This window comes from Bos taurus, chromosome 1 (genome assembly GCF_002263795.3).
Source record: "Bos taurus isolate L1 Dominette 01449 registration number 42190680 breed Hereford chromosome 1, ARS-UCD2.0, whole genome shotgun sequence".
NCBI classification, from domain to species: domain Eukaryota; kingdom Metazoa; phylum Chordata; class Mammalia; order Artiodactyla; family Bovidae; genus Bos; species Bos taurus.
In genome coordinates this window covers 56,656,755-56,678,795 of record NC_037328.1, presented here as the reverse complement: position 1 = coordinate 56,678,795, position 22,041 = coordinate 56,656,755, and the positions used below count along the sequence as shown (strand labels likewise).

The 22,041-nt window shown below is 40.3% G+C and overlaps 1 protein-coding gene across 14 annotated transcripts in view; it reads right to left on the bottom strand.

Moving 5' to 3' along the window:
- PHLDB2 (pleckstrin homology like domain family B member 2) overlaps positions 1 to 22,041 on the bottom strand; it is a 241,811-nt gene that overhangs the window by 49,694 nt on the left and 170,076 nt on the right. For all 14 annotated transcript variants that reach the window (XM_015471035.3, XM_005201281.5, XM_015471043.3 and 11 more), the window contains 3 exons: positions 18,933 to 19,316; positions 10,084 to 10,227; positions 8,729 to 8,866 (listed from right to left, as the gene is read on the bottom strand). In XM_015471035.3, coding sequence (XP_015326521.1) covers positions 8,729 to 8,866; positions 10,084 to 10,227; positions 18,933 to 19,316 — 666 coding nt within the window. The remainder of the gene's footprint in view (positions 1 to 8,728; positions 8,867 to 10,083; positions 10,228 to 18,932; positions 19,317 to 22,041) is intronic.

The following is a 22,041-nucleotide window of genomic DNA, read 5'->3' as shown; positions in this document are numbered from 1 at the left end:
ACCAGAATAATGTGAGAGCCAAAGAACTACAAAATGAACTAAAATTTGATTTCTGGGATGAAGACTTAGGACAAAATACAGAATCCATCAAAATTTGTTATGAAGGTATTTGACCTTAGAACCTTGCCTTCATAGTATAAAAGTCCTCTCTTACAAGTAACATTCCAAATGTAAAGTTTTTACTTTTAGATTAAATGCCTCAAGTAAACCCCTCTTCCCAAAAGAACTGTAAGATTCCAACATCCAAAATGCTTTCAAAGAGGAAAGACAAATTTTAAGATCAGAAGTAAAATGACTGTCTTCTAATCATACCAATGATCAGGAGAAGGTATAAATTTACCTTAGTAATTTGAACATGTACACAGGAGTTGCCAATAATCTTGAATAAACTTAAAAATCCAAGACTTTATTTTGTCAAATCTCTGGTTAAAAGACAATAAATTTTCTCTATGTTGTAGTCTCAAAGGAAGGAACTGAAATTTAACTCACTGGCTCTATTATAATTTCACTACCACACAGAAAATTTTTGAATGCCAATAAAAACGTAATTTTACAACATCTAACTAATATTTGGTTTGACTTTACCCTGTAAAGATGCCTACTTCATTAGTTTATAGGGTTGCCAGATAAAATAGAGGAAACCCAGTTAAATGTGAACTTAAGATGAACAACAAATGATTTTCTAAATGTATGGTGGTGGTTTAGTTGCTAAGTCATGTCCGACTCTTCTTGAGTCCCATTGACTGTAGTCCGCCAGGCTCCTCTGTCCATGGGATTCTCCAGGAAAGAATACTGGAGTGGGTTGCCATTTCCTTTTCCAGGGGATCTTCCCAACCCAGGGATCGAACCCAGGTCTCCTGCATTGCAGACAGATTCTTTACCATCTGAGCTACGAGGAAAACCTGCTTTTAAATATAAGTATGTTTCAGATGGGGCTTCCCTGGTGGCTCAGCAAGTAAAGAATCCACCTGCGAGGCAGGAGACTGCCTCGATCCCTGGGTTGGAAAGATCCCCTGGCAGCCCTAAATCTGGCAGCCCTATTAGCTTGATAAAGGTTTTCTGAAAAATTAAAATTCATATTTGTAATTTCCAAAGTATTCAGAACAGAATCCAGCACAAAGAGGTACTGAAGCCATGTTTCTTGAAACACTGTGTCAAGTTTGCAACTGATGCACAGATACGTTAAAATTCATAATACCTAAGCTAATAATTTAATGTATCCTTTTATTTATTTTTGTCTGTGTTGGTTCTTAGTGGCTGAGCATGGGCTTTTCTCTGGCTGTGGCAAGCAGGGGCCACTCTTCAATGCAGTGTGAGGGCTTCTCATTGTGGTGGTTCCTCCTGTTGTGGAGCAGAGGCTCTAGGGTGTGTGGGGTCAGGAGATGAGGCTCCCAGGCTCTACAGCACAGGCTCAATAGTTGTGGAGCAGGGTTACCCTGCAGCATGTGGGGATCTTCCCAGACCAGGAACCAAACCTGTGTCTTCTGCATTGCTGGGGGGACTCTATATCACTTAGTCACCAGGGAAGGCCCTCTAAGCCATCATTTTTAAGGATGCATGGGTGCGAGCTCAGTCACTTCAGTTGTGTTCAACTCTTTGCGAGTCCCTGAACTGTAGTCCACTGGGCTCTTCTGTCCATGCGGATTTCTCCAGGCAAGAATACTGGAGTGGGTTGCCATGCCCTTCTTCAGGGGATCTTTTCAACCCAGGGATCAAACTCAAGTCTCCTGTGTCTCCTGCATTACAGGCAGATTATTTACCACTGAACCACCAGGAAAACCCCCTCTAAGCCATCATTTTTAAGGATGGCCCATTCAAAGTCCTCTCCATACACCTTCCAGTCTCTTTCTTTCCAGTTCCTAAACCACATGGGGAGGTTTAAGAGGCATGTATTCTCAGAGGTTCAAGATCAGGCAATTGTTTTAGAGCCAAAATTACTTATCTGAAATTTGTAAGGCCAAATGTGTTCTAGGTTTCAGAATATCCTGCATTTAATTGAGGTAACACAGTTTATAAAGCATATACTGTATGGCATTTTCAGTGAGGTCTGGGGCAATACCCTATAATCAAATATACTTCTATTTCTGCTGCTACTTATGAATATTCATATCAAGTATGAATATCAGTCCAAGTCAAGTTTTGCAACCATAAGTTTTGATGCCAACCTGACTAAAAAAAATGTTTTTCCCTACAAAACTTTTCAGAATTATAGAGGAAAGATCATGGACCTATGTCCATAGATGGGTAATTGTTGAAAACCCTCTTGAGAGGCACATTCTTATATTATTTTCAGAGGATTTTTTTTTCTGTTGATTTTTGACATATTAATTGCACAATTGATGGATGTTTAGTGTAGAAAACACTGGAAAATCAGAACACTATGAATTTATGTAATCAAACAATCATCAGGAAAAAAAATCACCCTAATCTGGAATCCTAATCCCCAAATCCCACAATATATTTCCACTTCCTCTGAACAGGGAGCTAACTTTGAAATGTAAGAAAGAGGCACGGGAAGGGCTGGGTCTCTTCTGAACACTGCCTGTGACTTGGCAGCGACTCTGCACCCAACAGACATTAACACTTTGCATGGAATTCTCGGCAGGCTCAGTCTTCTCCTGGCTCAGAAGGAAGGATGGGGAGGAAGTAACAGGTACTTTGGCAAGAGGATAATGGAGAATACAATTAACCACTTAAGATACGAGGCTTATTACAGAAAAATTAGCCAACTAATTGAAGGAAATTTCACTCAGGAACACGCTGCATGGCATGGAGTGATTTAAGCTTCAGTTTCCACATTTAAGTGTGTTTAGCTACAAAAGTATGCAGACCAGGATTGCTACAAAGTCTCACAGTCTATCTGTGTGAGGACAGATCTTAAAACAGAAGGATGGTTTGAACTTTGTGATGACCCATCTGGGTGATAGGAAAGACTTCAACAAGACTATGTGAGCAAAGCCTTTCCTTAACCATTTTATTTAATTTCAGTACAACTAATTTTTGATTGTCATATGCTCAGGGGCAGGAATGAGAAGATAATCCAAAAATAGAGACACTGAAAAGCTATTTTCGCTTCTGAATTTTTTATGTTGTCAGAAATAGACAAAGACAGAAGGGAAATGGACATAAACAAATGCAGAAATACATCCAGCAGTCCAAATGAGGCTTTGCCTTTAGAGAGCGGAAGCGCTGGGGGAGGGAAGCCGTTCCAGCTCTGCCCAAACTGAGCTTCACAGTTCTGGTGGCTTCCCAGTCACCAAGCCCATCAAACTAAAATAGTTTTCCAATGCAGAGGTTAACAACAAGTCTCTCTCCTTTCTCTTGCTCTAAGAAAATACTATGGCTTTATGTTTACTGCTTCAAATAAATATCCCCTTTGAGTTGGTGTTCAACCCTGATCCTTCTATTTGTTTGGGGTTCATCCAAGCTCATAGAGCTCTACTTGTGATGTGGCCACTCTCTGAGAATGCAACAGGCAAATGGCCTTCCGCTTAGAGCCACCTGTAAACAGGCACACTGATGGGCTTGACAATGGTACCCATAAGGGCAATGAAAGGGCAGTCCAGGGAGCTACTGCAAACATGTATTGTACATATATGCATATGTATATATATGTGTGTGTGCACACATACATGTACACACATATATGTGCACATATATATACACAATACATATATGTATGTATATATATTCAACAAATACATGTCTATATTTTATGTTGTATATATTATTATGTCTGTAGTTTATATTTTGAGCTTCCCTGGTAGCTCAGAGGGTAAAGAATCTGCCTGCAATGCAGGAGACCTGGGTTTAATCCAGGAAGATCTCCTGGAGAAGGAAAAGGCTACACTCCAGTATGGCCTGGAGAATTCCATGGAGTCTATGGGGTTACAAAGAGTCAGACACAAGTGAGCATAGTATAGTACCATATAATAAATAGCGGTCACCTATGAAACACATCAATTTATACTAAGCACGGAAAACAGAATGATAGTTCCCAAATAAGCTAAAAGAAATAACATTAAAGTCTGATCTTGAGAGCCAAGGAAACAATGTCGATAATTTCACACCAGGATTTGAACTCTCATGCGATGTTAAACTTTTCTCCTATGGCTCCAGGCCCTGTCTCCAAAAAATGAGAGCCAGGCTTTCAGGATGTGCTGCCGACATCTGAATTGGAGTTTGCCCAACAGGGATATCTTTCCAGGTTTTGGTTTTCTCATTCCACCGTTTATATCTGACAGCAGCAACAGGTGTATGGGAAAGGAAACGAGATCCAAAAGGGTAAAGGCCACTTCCTTCTTCTGTCTTACGCCCTGGCTCGACGAGCCGCCTGGCATGAGCACTTGGGCAGACTATCCCAGCTGTCCTGAAACTTGGCTGCACGTAGCTCTTAAGCAGGTGTTTGGCTCCACGTTTCTGTTCAGACTCAGCCAGGACTCGCCGTTAGCAGAAGATCCAAGGACAATATTCCCCAAGAATACTGGGCGGTATTTTGGCACCTCTTATGAGCTGGATAAACAGTGGATAACAGTGCCTGCCTCTATTTCACAGGCTAGAGAGGGAAATACATATCTAACAAAACCAAAACAAATATAAATGATAAAATGTGATTTGTGAAAGGACTGATAGAACAACAGAGAGCATACCATCTGAGCTGGAAAGGGCTGGTAGAGTTTTTCTGAAAAACTAACACTGAGCTCAAGCCTTGAAAGACAGAACCAACCAGACACAGAATATGGGAAAGGAGATTCCAGGCAAGGCAAGCTGATCTGCAAGGGACCTTGGCAGGGGCAGAGGGTGGGGTGGATCTTTGAACAAATAGAAAGAAGGCCACCATGTGAGCGATGTGAAGAGGGGAGAAAAGTAATAGAAACAGGACAGATAAGGAATTTAGGTTCATATAAAATACAGGGGAATACAAATCAGAATGATGTGACCTAATTTATATTTTTTAAAAGTCACACTGGCTGCTGTGAAGAAAATGGGCTGAAGGGAAGCAAACAGAAATGGAACTCAAAAGGAAATGTTGATGATTTTGAAGAGAATGCTATTAGGGGAGATGCAGAGAAGTTAAAGTAATTGAAAAATAGCATTGTAATCAATTAGAAGTGGGGTTGATAGAGAAAGAAATATCAAGATCTACTTCCAGGTTTCTCTTTGGGCATATAGGTGTATAAAGATGCCATTTCCTGGTGGGAAAACTAGAGGAAAAACAGGAATGGAAGTAGGGGAGGTGTATGGAAGGCAAAGGGAAAGATGAGATCAAGAGTTCAGTTACGGGGTGTTCAGCTGGAAATACCTGAGAAATCTCTCAGTGGAGATATCAGCTGGGCTACAGGATATGAGTCAGAAGTTCAGAAACAGGTTGTGGACTAAAGACATACATTTGACAGTAACCAGTGCATACAGGTTATTTGAAGCTCTGGCTATAAAAGAATGTGAAAATACAAGAGAAGAGAGTTCTCAACAAGAGATGGTGGGTGTTAACTAGACATACTGTGGAGATCATTCCACGGTGTACACAAATATTGAATAATTACATTGATACCTGAAACTAATATAATATCATATGTCAATTACACCTCAATTTTTAAACAAAAAAGTGAATGAGTCAAGGCATATTATCTTAATTCAGACCAATGAGAAGGCACAGAATTTTTCTGTTAACTTCTGGGAAAGTTTGATCTTGCTTAAAAAAAAAAAGAGAAGAAGGTGGTTCAGATCAGAGACACTCTTAACAACTGGCTGGGCAGAGGCAGAGGAAGAAGCAAGGGGAACTCAGATGGAAATGTCAGAGAGAAAAGTAAGAGGACAGGAAGGAAAGCCAGAAGAGTGAGGTACTGGAGGCAAAGGGGTTGGGTAGGGGGTAGTGCCTGGGAAAAGAGTTGTCCCTTATCTTGAACGCTGAACAGAAGTGTGCTCATAAGAGGGCTGAAAAGCACCCAGTAGGTGGGTTAGGCTGCACTAAGGTAGTAGTATGAACAGGAGCAAATCTGACGGAGCAGTGGAACAAGAATGGGAGGAACGGTTAACTGAGCAAGAGATCATATAGTGTACTGAGAAAACTGAAAAGCTCGGCTACAGCTGAAGAGAAACTAGCTAAGATAGTCACTGGAAGGAACTTTATTTTTAAATAATAATAAAATTTTTGTTTGTTTTTTTAATTTATTTATTTTAATTGGAGGCTAATTACTTTACAATATTGTGGTGGGTTTTGCCATACATTCACATGAATCAGCCATGGGTGTACATGTGTTCCCCATCCTGAACCAATTTTTAAAAATAATAACGGTGGCATACTGACAGTACAGGTCCAGTAAAGAGGGAGTGGATGGGGGGGGAGCTGGGAACAGAAGGACCAAAAAACCTCTAGACGGTGGGACGGTACCCTGGGCACATACAAAGGGACTGGTCTTTGAGGGGAAAAGAGCCTTCCTTGGGCTTCCCAGGCGGTGCTAGTGGTAAAGAACTTGCCTGCCAATGCAGGAGACATAAGAGACTCAGGTTCAATCCCTGGGTCGGGAAGATCCCCTGGAAGAGGGCATGGCAACCCACTCCAGTTTTCTTGGCTGGAGAATCTCATGGACAGAGAGGTCTGGCGGGCTACAGCCTGTGGGGTCACAAACCGTCAGACGTGACTGAAGCAACTTAGCACGCACACACACGAGCCTTTCTTTGTGAGGATGAAATGCTCTCATTTCTAAGTGAAGTAGGTGGTGAGATCATCTCAGAGCCAAGGGGAGGAAATTGGACTAGAAGTTTGAACAGAGGGAAGGTATGAAATAGCCATGCCATAAAACAGTAGAGTAACTTTATTTGAGAAACAGTGATGCTGCCAAGAGGTATTCAGTCTCTATGTGAGTTTGGTTGTCAAGAATATGCAGTAACATCATCTAGGCCAGTCTGCTTTCACTTCCCTCGTTCTCCTCTGGAATCTCTCACCCAAAGCCAGTTTCTGTCATTTTTCATACCATGTGATGACAGACAATAATCCCACCTTCCGAGACCAACTAATCCCCTAACAGCTGTGTGAGCTGGTTCTATACTTCAAGCCCCCACTGTCCCCTCTCTTCAAAATAATAATAGGAAGGATACAATAAAGAACAATATGTAAGTAGCCTCCTCTTTGTTTGTTTCCACCCATGTTACTAGAGTTCCATCTCCACCTTAGTCTGGAGAATATCACACAACTGGCCCTGAAAAGTGAGATTTAGCACTCACTCAACTTACTTCACTTTTGTGTATGGAATTTATAGGCTGTGTCATATGTGGGTTACACAAAGACAAACAACTACACGGACGGGGAAGGCAGACAGGTTCACAGAGAATCTGATACCCCATTCCTATGCCCCACAAGCTTTCCAGTTTGACATAAACAGTAAAATACTAGTAAGCACCAAAACAAAGACACCTGATGCCTCCAACAAAAGTTCCTTGCTGTATCAGTGCAGAATCTTTGGAAACCATAATATTCCTGTTCGGCAGAACTAGACGATCAATGATTTCATATGGTTTTGAGCTTTTAAAGAAAAATATGTCCACTACTCAAATGGATTCTTTACTGTTTCAAAGTCTGGAGCCCAAAGGCACATACATAAACTTTACCATGAAAAAGATGTGCAGTTGAATCTTGACAAGCAGGCAACCAAGAAATTGATATGTAGCTTTTAATCTGATTTTAATTTCTGACAATATCTTTTTGAGCTCACCCTCTGGCACCAAGATCAAATGCCATTATTTATAGGTTTCAAACAAAGAGAAGCCTAAAAAGGAAGCCACATGCAGCAGAAATCCTCTCCACATATTACCAGTGCAATTTACTCAAACTGAAATTATTTTTCTTTTTCTCAGTTTAGAGGAGAACTCGATGATCAAGAAAGAATGTAAGCTCATTTGTTTTTGTTTTCAAATTGTAATTTTAATTTTTAATTTAGGCTGAATTTAGCTGTAGCTGACTTAGAATTTAGGATGACAGTAAATGAAGTATTTTCCAGAAGAAATAAACAAAAAACAACAACAACAACAAAAACCAAAAACCCAACTACTACCTTGAATTCTAAAAACTCCAAGTAATTCTTCATATTCCCTAGGAAGGATCAGCTAACATTTAGGCTATGGTCTAAAACGTGTAAGTAAAACTTCTTCCAAAATAAGTGTCAACTGTATTTCATAGTTTTCACTTGGCAGTGTATGAGGATCCCCTGAAAACCCCAATGTATTTTTCTAAGAGCGGTGCACTTGCATTGAAGCCAATGGCAAGGCAAGACAGATGAGATGAACGGTTCCCATTCACCTTTTTAATACACAGAAAAATGAAAAGAAGTGAGGCAACCATATTTGAAAATGCTTAAGCCATCCTTTCAGGGCATCAGTAGTAAAGAAGTTCCAAAGTACTAAAATGATTCTTTAAAAAAAAGTGGAATCAGAAGAGCAGAAAGGCTAATGGAAAAAAGCAATTCACTCATCTCACGAGGGATAAACTGCCACAAATATCAGCTCAAAAATTAAGCAGGTTCTACTATCTCAGCATCAGCTGCTCTGACTAAGAACCTGACAGTTCTTAGTCTGCAGCGACTTACCTCATCTGAAGACTTTTTTCTAGTGTCACTGTCTCCTAGAACAGGACACACAAATCCAAAACCACAATTTATACAACATTTAAATTTAATCAATGGGACCACCATTTTGCCCGAAAAATTTGTATCAAATATAATTTTCTTTTTACCTTGGTCTTTTCACCAACAATGTTCTTTTCCAGTTCTGTGATTTTCCGGTTTAGATGATCCAAAATCTCCTTCTCTTTCATAAGTTCAGTTGTTTCTGATTTTTGTTCTCCATCCAAGAGAGCACATTCCATATCCAGCTGAAGACACAAACAAAGGTCAGACATGTTTCACCTTCAGGGAAATTTCCAGCTGCCTTCTTTAAAGGTGTATTTTTAACAGGTACAAATGGCAAAGAGTACTACTGTTATCAGTCAGATTATGGAGCCCAGTAAACACTCCAGAGAGTCCATGCGAGACTCAGAATTGTTATATGAGAAAGTAGGGAGGCCAGAATATACTTGCTAAGAACACTGGCTATCTTTTTATTTAATTTTTCTATGATGCCCTCCCCGCCTTTTCGCTTACTTCTCAAGGTAATTTTGCCTATTTGCTTAGATTCAGGCTCAAGTGTGAACCATCTTGAGAGCAGTCACTATCTCTGTTTGTCCCTAGAGCACAGAAAGTAAAAACTACACTCAGTCCATCAAGCAAGCACTGCATTTCCAGCAATGCCAGCAGGAGGGGCTTCCAGGGTCTGTACATGACAGATGAGCATTCCCTTCCACACATGGGCTGTTTGCATCAGCTGTGAGAACAGACATGAAGATCCTTCTTGGGCAAAATGAGCGCCTCCTTCTCACTCCATGGAGGTATGAAAAAATCACCCTTTTCTTTAACTGTAGTTATACTGTATATGTGGAGAAGGAAATGGCAACCCACTCCAGTGTTCTTGCCTGGAGAATCCCAGGGACGGGGGAGCCTGGTGGGCTGCCGTCTATGGGGTCACACAGAGTCGGACACGATTGAAGCGACTTAGCAGCAGCAGCAGCAGCATACTGTATATGTCTGTCTCCTTTAGAGGTTTGCAAACCTCCGGAAAGTAAGGTCTATGATTGATTCACATGTAAATCCCTCCATAGTGCCAAGATGATACTCAACTCATACTTAACATGCTTACAAAAATGTTTGTTGGATTTGAGCTTAAATGTCTAAATATATGGTACCTCAGCTGATAGATCTTGAAGCAGGTCAGAAAGCATACACCAGTTAAGACAAAGTCAGTTACATAACATATATTAAAAATGGCTTCCTATGTTTATCTCGTTGGATGAATAAAAATACAGAAAGAAGAAACATTTTAAAAAGGCAATTATATATACCCCACATATGTACCCATTCCATGAATATTTGCTCATGTTGACCTCTATGTATTCTGGCCTACCCAAGGCCTGTGCCCTAAGAGGTATTGCTATATTTAAGCTAAAGGAAAGAAAGAAAACTGGGAGAGGGTAATAAGTGAACTCGTGGTTTGTACCTCTCTGGAAGATTCCTCCATCTGGTCATTTATATCTTTGATTTTTTGTTCAAGTTCCTCAAGGTTGTTCAGAATTGCTATCCGGGTCTCTTCCATCGCAGTCAACTCCTGAATCCTTTGTTCTTCACTTATACCCTCTGGGGTCTGTGATTAATCAACACATAAAAGGGCTAGTCACACTTCAGTGCCAGAATTTCGCAGTTAATAAAGCAGTCACAAGTCTAGCATTTCACAGTCTGTGTCTATTTGAACTCGAAAAGCATCCCTGTGACTGTTTACTTGGAACTCTGCATGGTCCCAGAGAACCCCAGTAGATAGCATTTCAGGTAAGCTTCTACAAATCAGGTTCAGTGAACAAATTCATGTCCTTTTAATACCAAAATAACTAAGAGGTAATATAGATGAGGAAGCTGTAGTCCACAGAGATTGTAGTGACTTCTCTCAGGTTACAGATAAAGTTTGGAGTGCAGAGAACTAGGATCTAGAGGAGACTTCTGACATCTTCCTCAGGAATGTCTCTTGGGCACTCTGCTACCTTCATTACAAGCTCCATGTTCTCTCCTGTCTCCAAGGGAATACACTTCCTACAAGTCTGCAGAATTTCTGCTGGGTCCCACTGCTAGGGCTATCTGCAAATGAGCAATCCTTATTGATATTCTTTCCAATACAAGATGGTAAATGGGGACATGGTATTTGGCCCCACCTCACTGATATGTTCCATAAAGTTAATAAGCAGGACAGTATTACGTTACTACTTTGGCAACCCTCAGAATGATTTAAAATTACACAATTAATACCAAGTTACTTCATGTTTCCGTTTTTGCATTAGCACACTACTTATTATTTACTACTTACCTATGTACTGATGAAGACACTAACTGGGCCACTGAGCTTTTGTGACATGAAATAGGATATTGGCCATTATTCATAAAATTATGTCATGGAAAAACTGACATCCTTCACAAGGAATGAGAAAGTTAGCAAAGAAATTAAGTGAGATAAGGCATACTTACACCTCTGAACAGAGTTATAACAAATGCCCAGAAAAGAAAGGAATATTTAGATCATACACGCAACCAAAATGTGACTGCCAATTATTTTAAGAAGAGATACAATAAATTGAAAATAGCTTCTTTTTTCAAGAATTTCAAGTTAGTTATTTCGTATATCCCCTGGTGGAGACCAGTCTTTCTATAAGGCAAGGGATGCCAATATAGGCATTATTTATTTAATTTTATCTCTCTTTGAAAAAGAAGCAATTTCTTTGCACCAGTAAGTCAATGATTATATAATTTCACAATTGCAAATTGGAAACAGCAGCCAAGTTATAATACATAAATTGCTGAAGATCACTCATTAACCACCGAAAATAACATTCAAATTAACCAAAGAAACCACTAACATTTTGTGTCTCTAAATTCATTTAACGTACTTAACAATCCTAAAAATTACTGTAAGAAGACAGGCATCATGTCCGTTTCTTTATTCTTTATTAACATTCTTTATTCTTAACCCTACTTTACTGCTTCTCAAAATTTAACCATTGAGAAGTTACACATCTCAGGTTGACTAGAGCAAAGATTAGAAGGCCTTTCAAGCCCTCTGTTTATTTGTTTGCTGATATTTAGATTTTAAACTGTCATCTTAAATCCAGTATCTCATCAACTAATAAAACAACCTGTGACCTTTCTTCACAGACAATTAATCTCATTGTCCTAAGGCTTGGGTGGCCAGTTTTAGGGCATGAGGAATGCCTGCAATAGTGAATGGCATTCCTAAATCATTGAGGAGTAATCCTAGCAGGAAAGCCTTAAGAAGGCCAGTATCCTGTTGGGTCAACATTTCATATTAGGTTTCAACTTCCAACATGATTTAAAAATATCTTTCACTGGTGGAAGCAAAGCATCAAAAGAAAAGAAAAACTGAACAATCTGCAAAACTATATTGATAGGTAACAGTGGCACTTCTAAGTATCTGTATAACTCAACATTTCTAGAAAATTTATCACAATAGGTCTAATAAAAGACAACTTGATAGTCTGTTTGTAGCAGTAAAAGTTATCTAGGTATTGACTTTTGCTACTGTTATTTATAAAAAGGAAAATCTTCAAGGGGCGTTCTAAAACTCTGGTTTGTAATAGAAAGGGATGAGGATACTGGACTCTCATTTATATCCAAATAAAAAACAAAAGAGTACCAAGGGTGTGGTAGCCACTAAACAGCTTTAGTTTGTGGTGACAGAAAAAAGTGGAATTTTAATCTATCTTATTTTTTTATAGTAATGTACAGGGTTCCACTGAGAGTGATGTTTTAATAAAAGCACACATATTGTGCATACCCAGATATATTGTTTTTGTGTTAACTCCATCTGCACACACACAGAAAGGAGAGACAGTAGGGACAAGACAATTTGCATCTACCCTTCCTTGTGTGTGTGTGTGTGTGTGTGTGCAGATCTCTGATCTCAACAGGTTTCTAAGAAGAAATACGCAAAAAAGGAGGGGCAGGTACGGTAAATGGAAATTGTCTTATTCCTACTCCTATCTCCCCTTTCTGTGTGCATGTGGATGGAATTAACTCAAAAACAGCACATCTGGGGATGCACAATATATGATTTTATTAAAACACTTCACTCTCAGTGGAACCTTATACATTACCATACAAAAAAATCAGATAGATTAACTTAGAAACCTCTTGAGATCAGAGAGTGTTGCAAGTGTGAAAGGTTTCCACTGTAGACAGAATGATTACATGATTACTCAAAAAGAGTAGAAAAGTTTTCACCACAAGAGAAAAAATATTTTTTTGGCAAATACACGAGGAGATGGAATTAACTAAATGTATTGCAGCCATCATTTTGCAAAACATGTAAGTCAAGTCATTAGGCTGTACCCTTTAAATTTATATAGTGCTGTATGTCAATTATATATCAATAAAACTGCAAGGAAAAAAAAAGAGTGAGTTGTTTTCAGCTTTCACCTCAGGTGGTGGTAGACAGATTCATAAAGCCAATTAAAAAGAGCATGTTTCCAAGGTCATCTGCATCTTTAAGTGTTAGATAAAAGCAAAGTCAAAATGGTGAATTTCAGGCTTTCTAAATATCATTAAAATCTTTGTGTTTTTCACATTCTTCTCCATTCCTCAGATCGATAATAACAAACACTGTACTGTGTTAAGTAAATAATCCAAAAACACTCAAAAAGGAAGACCATTTAAAAAAAAAAAACAGGACTTTTTTTTTAAAGATTCTTCTATCTCCTGTCTCAAGGTAACATATGTCTGTCTTCAGAGAATCAAAAATGAAAAACCCATTCCCTGGAACCCACTGCCTCTCAGCTGCACTCTGCCAAAGCTGCTGTGTGATACCCAGAGGTTCCCTTGATGGTTCCTGTCTCTAAAGGAGACACAGTGTTCCGCTGTGTGCTGTAAGGAAGATGTTCCAAGCTTCAAAGTCCTCCTATTTCCCAGAAGCATACTGGGGCAATGAGAAACATCTGTCAAAATCTGCTCATTTATATCCAACAGTTTTCTTGTCACAGCCCTCTTCAGGAGGAAACAGTGTGTGTGTGTATGCTTAGACGCTCATTTGTGTCTGACTCTCTGCTGCCCCATGGACTGAAGCCCGCCAGGCTTCCCTGTCCATGGGATTCTCCAGACAAGACCATGGGATTCTCCAGACAAGAATACTGGAGTGGGTTGTCACGCCCTCTTCCAGAGGATCTTCCCAACCCAGGGATGGAATCCAGGTCTCTTGAGTCTCCTGCATTGGCAGGCAGATTCTTTACCACTAGTGCTACCTGGGAAGCCCTTCAGGAGGAAATGGGTCTCCCAAAAGTTAGTCCTCAGAGCACACAGCTCACTGTTTTAACAAAAGTTTGGCAGATCTATGAAGGAAAAGAGTGAAAGGATTTAAGATAAAAAGTGCAGGAAGCCCCATGTCTGATGACAACAGCTCAGATGTTCAAATGATGGGTCATTTACTTTGCCTGAACACCAACAATTTTTTATTTCTACCCCCCATCCTAGTTTCTAACCACTGCAACTTTCTAGCAGGAGAGACAGAAGTCCTATTCAGAATTCCTCTCCTTTGAGAATTACTCTTCTAGTCATTAGAAGAAACAAGGGTTGAACACTCCAGAGTCCTGATGAATACACGGGCGAACTCTATAGGTAGGTATATTTCTGACTAGAAACATTCAAAAAGTTTTGTTGCACCGGGAAAGGCAAAACTATAGAGACAATAAAAAGAATGATGGCTCACAAGGTTTCACGAGAGCGGGGAAGAGAAATGAATAGGTTGAATCCAGGAGATTCTTAGGGTGATGACATTATTATGTATAAGATAGCAACGATGGACATATTACACATTGCACTTGTCAAAACCAACAGAACCATACACTATGAAGTATGTGTATGCTTAGTCGCTTAGTCATGTCTGACTCTTTGCAACCCCATGAACTGCAGTCCGCCAGGCTCTTCTGTCCATAATATTCTCCAGGCAAAAATACTGGAATGGGTAGCCCTTTCCTTCTCCAGGAGATCTTTCTGACCTAGGGATTGAACCCAAGTCTCCTGAATTGCAGGTGGATTCTTTACCATCTGAGTTATCAGGGAAGCATACAATATGAGAAGATCTCCTTAATGTAAACTGCAGTCTTTAGTCAATATTGTATATCAAAATTGGTTCATAAATCTTGATGAATGTACCATACTTATATGTGTTACTCTCTCAGTCGTGTCCGGCTCTTTGCGACCCCATGGACTGTAGGGTTCCTCTGTCCATGGTTCCTCTGTCCATGGGATTCTCCAGGCAAGAATACTGGAGTGGGTTGCCGTTTCCTTCTCCAGGGCATCTTCCTGATCCAGGGGTGGAACCTGGGTCTCCTGCATTGCAGGCAGATTCTTTATCATCTGAGCCACCAGGGAAGCCCACCATCATACTTAGGCAAGATGTAAATAATAGGAGATACTCTAGGAAAGCAAGGAGGACAAATAGAAACTCTTTACACAACCTTTTCAGGAGAAGGGGCTGACAAAGGATGAGATGGTTGGATGGCATCACCAACTCAATGGACATGAGTTTTTGAGCAAGTTCCGGGAGTTTACAGGGGAGCCTGGCATGTTGCAGTCCATGGGGTTGCAAAGAGTCTGACACAACTGAGCGACTGAACTGAACTGATAAATGTCCAATATATCTGAAACAGTCATTAATAATGTCAAGGGGAAGACGACTCATGATAAAAGACTAATGTCCTTATCACCACAATAGCTCCTAGTACTGAGACAAAGCATTTTTTTAAAAAATCAGTGACAAGGAAGACAAGGGAGATCAAGATGGTAGAGTAGGAGGACGCCGAGCTCACCATCCTGACAAACACATCAAGGATACATCTAGATGTATCCAGCTTTAGCTGGACACAAACAGGAGTCTGGAGGAAAGGCTCTGCTACAAGCAAGGCAGTAAAGATCCACATGGAATCGGGCATGAAGAGAGGAGATGAAAGCAAGCAGGACCCATGCCCCAAGCAGGACACAGAGGAGGAGGGGGGATATGATGGGCTCAGAGATGCCCCCTGTGAAGTTAGGGCACACCAGCCGTAGGGTCCAACCCAGGGAAGACAGGTTCCCTTAGCTGGTTTGAAAACTGTGGGACTTACAGGAGAGGCTTAAGAAGCGGAGACTCTGCTCACGAAGAGCAGGTGCACACGTCTGCCTGCTCTAGGTAACAAGGGGGAGGAAGCAGACTGAAAACAGTGTGGAGAGTCTGGCTGGTTTCCCACAACTGCTCCTGTCTGCAACAAGTGCCTGATCTAGCTTCTCTTGCTCCTGAGCAGCTCCCCACCAGGACAGAGGTGCTGTATTCAGGGGAGGGAGTGCACATTTAGAAGAAAAGGAACCCGCCTGGACTTGACCCTCAGGGCTTCTGGTCCAGCACCTTGAGCTCTGCTGACACCCAGACAGGGAAGTGACAGCCACTGAACATGGGAGAAGCCAGCTTTCCCCTGGCTGGGGCTCTAGCCCCTCCATCTCCAGCCCTACCTCTCACCAAGATAACAGCTGCCAGCACACCCCAGGAGAAGATGGGATCTTTGCTCACTTCAGATCCAGCTTTTCCCACCAAAGCCACTGGGCACTTGCAGACCACATAGAGGCACTCACACACAAGGATACCCCATTCAAGATCAGGATATGTAAATATTTCAACAAATTTCATAAAGTTAAACATAATGGGAATACAAAGGAAAATGTTTCAAATGAAAGAACAAGGGGGAAGAAAGACCTGAAGAAAATCCTAATGAAACAGAGATAAAAATTTACCAGATAAAAGGGTTCAAAGTATTAGTAATAAGAATGTCAACTGAATTGGGTTAAAAAAAAAAAAAGACACAAAGAATAAGAATTTTAACAAGGAACTAAAACATATTTTAAAAAACGGAGCTCCAGAATACAACAACTGAAATGAAGAATATACTCGAAGGAATTAATAGCAGATTGGGTGATACAGAAGAACACATGAGAAATCCTGAAGAGAGAATAATGCAATCATCCAATCATAAATAGCAACAAGAAAAACCAACCAAGGGACTTCTGAGACAACATCAAGTGTTCTAACATTCACATTACAGGGGTCCCAGAAGATGAAAAGAGAAAGGGGTAGAAAATGTATTTGATGAAATTATGGCTGAAAGCTCCTAAAGCTGAAGAAGGAAACAGATTTGTAGTACAGGAAGCACAGGTAGTTTCAGAGAAGATGAACTCAAAGAGACCCACTTTGAGACATATCATAATTAAAATGGCAAAAGCTAGAGATTAAAAAGAGAATTTTAAAGGCAGCAAGAGGAAAATAGAGTCACGTACAAGGGAACCCCCTCCCCCTAAAAAAACAGGACTTAATTAAGCTTAAAAGTTTTTTTTCGCAGCAAAGGAAACCATCACCAAAATGAAGAGACAACCTGCTGAATGGGAGAAAATATTTGCAAATGATACGACCAATAAAGAGTTAATATTCAAAATATACAGCTCATATAATTCAATATCAGAAAAACAACTGCTTTAAAAAGGGCAGAAGACCTGAATAGACAGTTTTCTGAAGAAGACATACAGATGGCCAAGAGGCACATGAAAAGATGCTCAACATTGCCAATCATCAGAATAATGCAAGTCATAAGCACAGTGAGATCACCTCACACCTGTCAGAACGGCTATCCTCAAGAAGTTCACAGATAACATATGTCGGTGAGGGTGTGGAGCAAAGGGAACCTTAGCACACTACTGGCGGGAATACAAACTGCAAACCTCTATGGAAAACAGCATGCAGCTTTCTCAAGAAAACTAAAAACAGAATCACCATATGATCCAGCAAGTCCCAATCCTGGGTATATATCTGAAGAAAACAAAAAAAAAAAACAGTAATTTGAAAAGATATATGCACCTCAATGTTTATAGCAACACTATTTATAATAGCCAAGAAATGAAAGCAACCTAAGTGTAACAAATGAATGGTTAAAGAGGATGTGGTAAATATGGACAATGAAATATTCATAAAAAGAATGAAAATTTCCTATTTGCAACAACATGGATGGACCTGGAGGATATTATGCTTAGTGAAATAAGTCAGCCAGAGAAAGACAAATACTGCATATTAGCACTTGCATGTGGAACCTAAAAAAAATAAACATAACAAAACAGAAACAGATTTATTGATACAGATCAATATAGATCCAGTGAGGAGGGGACTTCCCTGGTGGCTCAGACAGTAAAGAATCTGCCTACAATGCAGGAGACCCTGGTTCAAGCCCTGGGTTCGGAAGATCCTCTGGAGAAGGGAATGGCTACCCACTCCAGTATTCTTGCTAGTTAAACTGGCAAGCAAATTAAAACATAATTAACTTAGCAAATTGAAAATTTTGATGATACATACTTCGGCAAGTGTGTAAATAACAAGGTGCAGGGATAAACTCTTCTCAAGAGTCACCTGGAAATACACACAGTCTTTGAGATTATAAGTTGGAAATATTGTTTAAAATGAATAATACACAACCTCTTTGACCTACCAACTCCACAGACACATTTGCACAATTTGTGCTAATATATATATTCCAGAATATTTGCTGCATATGGATTTTATTAGTAAAATATTGGTAACAATTTAAACAGTATTTCCAAACAATAAAATACTAGTTGACCATCAGTAAGAATGAGGTAGAACGGTCTATAATAATATTCAAAGATGCTCAAGACATTCAATAGGAGAAAAACATCATGCAGAACACTATACTTGTGTATATGTTTATATATATAATATATATATTATATATATAAATTCAATATGCTTATATTGCCACATGTTCACAGAAATATTGGGAAGGTATGGAAGACCCTCTGTGTTTATCTCTCAGGTATGCAACCAGAGGGGATAGGGAAAAGTCAAACTGTTTCTCTTTCTCTTTCTGTACTGCTACATTTTCTAGAGTCTAAATGTGTTACTTTATAGGAAACACTAGAATTTGCTGCACCTTGTTTAGCTAGCGTTAGTGTTAGTCGCTCAGTCATGTCTGACTCTTTGCGACCCCTATGGACTGTAGCCCACCAGGTTCCTCTGACCATGGAATTTCCCAGGCAAGAATACTGGCGTGGACTGCCATTTCCTCCTCCACCGGATCTTCCCCCATCCAGGAACTGAACCTGGTTCTCCTGCATTGCAGCTAGATTCTTTACTGTCTGAGCCACCAGAGTAGCTGCTTCACTGCAAACATTCTGGAAAACAAGCAGTAAGACCCCTAATGTCTAGGCCAGGGCAGATGCACGGTCCGGGCCCTGTATCTAATCTCTGTGTGTGGCCGGCTTTACCTTTGGTAGGATACTTAGGTAAGCGGACTCGCCGGAAGCTTTCAGAAAGGCAGAGGAGGGCGGCGGGGGAGTCCTGGCGAGGTCCCCGAGAAGTTCATCATTCCTGGCGCCCCGTGGCGGGAGGAAGCTGGCACTGCTCTGACTGAGGCTCCCAAAGCCTGCCAGGTCCGCGTCGTGGAGAGCGCTTTTCTGGTGGCACCTGTACCTGGTGTCCGGGCTCACCAGGGCTTCTTCAAACACAGACTCCTCATCCGAGAGCTGCAGTTTCTCCAGCTCTTTATTGATTTTCTGCACATCTGCCACGGTGGTGCCGGGGGACACACGACTGTCAGGCTTTGTGTACTCAGCACAGAGGCTGAGGATGGTCTCCAGACGCTGTCTCTCCTAGAACACAGAGGACAGAAGGTCGGTGAGTTTGTGAGCAGGGAGCAACTCCACATAGAGAAGAGGCTGGGACCACTGGTAAATTCAACCCACACATAGTCCCACAGACACTTGGCTGGTGATATTTTTTATCATTGATGAATCCATTTATAAAATCCAGATGAAACCTGGTTTAACAACAATGCCTGATGTTCCTCCCAAACTCAATTCTTTATTTGTATATCCCAGTGCTGATTCTAGCACATACTAGCACTTAGTGAGACCTTTTCTGATTTGTCAATTCTCCAAACACTTAAAAAAAATTTTTTTTTAATCTCCTTTTTGAAATCTTCACCCCCTTGCCTCCCTCTACTATCTACCTTCAACAATAGCTCTTTCATCATTGTAGCCTTAGTATTATATTTGCACTTAAAACTAATTCTCTAACTTTCTATAGAAATATCATTCTACTGTTTAGATGCACAAAAGAAAAATGCTACTTTAAAAAAGGTTTAATTTGAAAGGCATAACTAGCTCTTTATTTTTTTTCTTGAAATGCTTCAAAACTTTGAAAACTTTTATGTCTTGTCATGATATAAAGATCTTTCCCACAAATTTCTCACATGAATAAATTAAAATAATTTTTTAAAAAAGAGAATGTTGTAGGAAGATGAAGAATATTCAATATCAGGTCCAGATAGGAAGACAACAATATATTTCAAATTCTGAAACTATTAAATATTTGAATCATTCAGCTGAACTATAAAATGATAGTTTGTTTTAAAAAATCAATATACCAGCCATTGATGTCTATAATGGTACCACTAACTGACACTGCACCAAGCTCCCCAGAAAAAGAAGTATATATTTATGATTTTTGACTTTAAGTAAATTAACTATATGTTTGTGAACAAGGGGATATAATTTACAAAATGCTTATCATAAACCTAGACAGCACTGTTGAGGTAAGGAAACTCAACATCTTCTCTCACATTAGCTCAATTGCCAAAGTGAAAAGAAAAAAATAAAATAGCAAAAAAATCTCTTGTCATTACATCTACCACATTGAAAAGAGGATTCTAAAGTCTTCCACAGAGAAACATTTTCCAAACTGGTTACCAGTAAAAAAAGAAAAATGTTAAGTAGCCCTGGGCTATTGTTTTTAATATTTTACAGCAAATCTGTAGAGACGAAATTCTGAAGGCAGTTTACTCTTTATTAGTGGAAGAATATCAAATAGGAAAATCAAATAGGAAAAGGCCAACATAATTCCCTGGTTTTCATTAAATACATCCATTAAACGACAAATTAGCATGAAATGACTTTTATCTGTCTTCTTAAGTACTTTCCACACTCCAAAAATGCAATAACTTGATCAAAAGGACTATTAAACTGGTTGTTATAAGCCCCACCTCCCTTTCACTGCCTGAACTTCTGGACTCCAGCTGCAGCTCCATCCTCATGGCCTCAGTCTCATGGAAGGCACTCGGCTACACAACCTCATCGCAGGAGCTTCTGCACCCTGTCCATCCAGGAGTCCCGATGCTTATTTTATCTCTGCAGCTGCCACCAGCTGCCAAGTCCTACCCACCTCAGCTTTGTGGGGAGGGAGCATGTGTATGCGGGGCGGAGTTGGTGGGGGGTGGCAGTGGCCCAGCATTCACTGCCTTATTTTAAACTTCTCTAACAATCCAGCAAAGTCTGCATGGGAATATGCAAAAACAACTGGAAGGCATAAGTGAGGAAGGGGATAGGAACAAGATGTTATAATTTACCCATTCTCAAGAGCATCTGCATTAGAGGCTAATCTCCAAGGAAAAGTTCTCTTTCTGCAGTGTAGGTGAATTAAGTCAAAGCATCTAAACACAGTCTTTGCTATTCTTCATAGAGGACAGTATGTATGCCTTGACATTCATTATGTTTGGGATTATAGGAAAGTTGTCAATTTCTATTAATCAAGTTGCTAATGAACAGTGCAGTCCTCAAAAGCATGAAAGGTACTTCTGCCCAGTCTGTCACTCATGGCAAAATTCCTCCTACCTCTCCTTCCCAAAATAGTCTCTTTTGCTGCCAGCGCTATTGCTTAATTCCAGAGGGAATAAATGATCCCAGCCTTAAGATGAATGCTATTTCAGATGGTGAAACAGTATTCCAAGGCGAGTGCACAGGAAGTTTGGTCTACTGCTATGTGCTTCTCTCTATTCTTATCACCCCATTCACAGCCAATCTGTTCAGACTTGAATCTCACACGCATGCAGCACTGCTGCCCACGAGTCTAACAGAAATCCGGACTGCGCCGAGATGCACTGGCCCCGTCAGAAGCTGCACCAAAGAAAAATAAACTGATGGTGAGGAGTGCGTCAGAAGAAAGGTCTGCAAGGCATTTCGGAAAGCATGAGAAGCCTTTTAAGGAAAACCCTGAGCAGAATCGCCTTCATAATTCTCCCCTGAGCTCTCTTCATCCTTCCCATTCATCACGCCGATATTCTCCACTCTGCATGACCTGAAACAAGGGTGGCCATTCTGCAGAAGGACGCTTTTGAGAATCAAATAGAGCACTATTAATAATTATGCTGGGACAGCAAGCCAAAACTGGGATGGGCAACCTGAGATGTGTGGCTCTCTTCCTAAAATTCAATTTCCTTTGACGCTTCACCTGACAACCTGGTGAGTTAGGAAGCTACCCTCTTTGATATCTCCAATTCCTACCCACCTTTCCAAACAAGCAACCTACTGTGCATTCTCT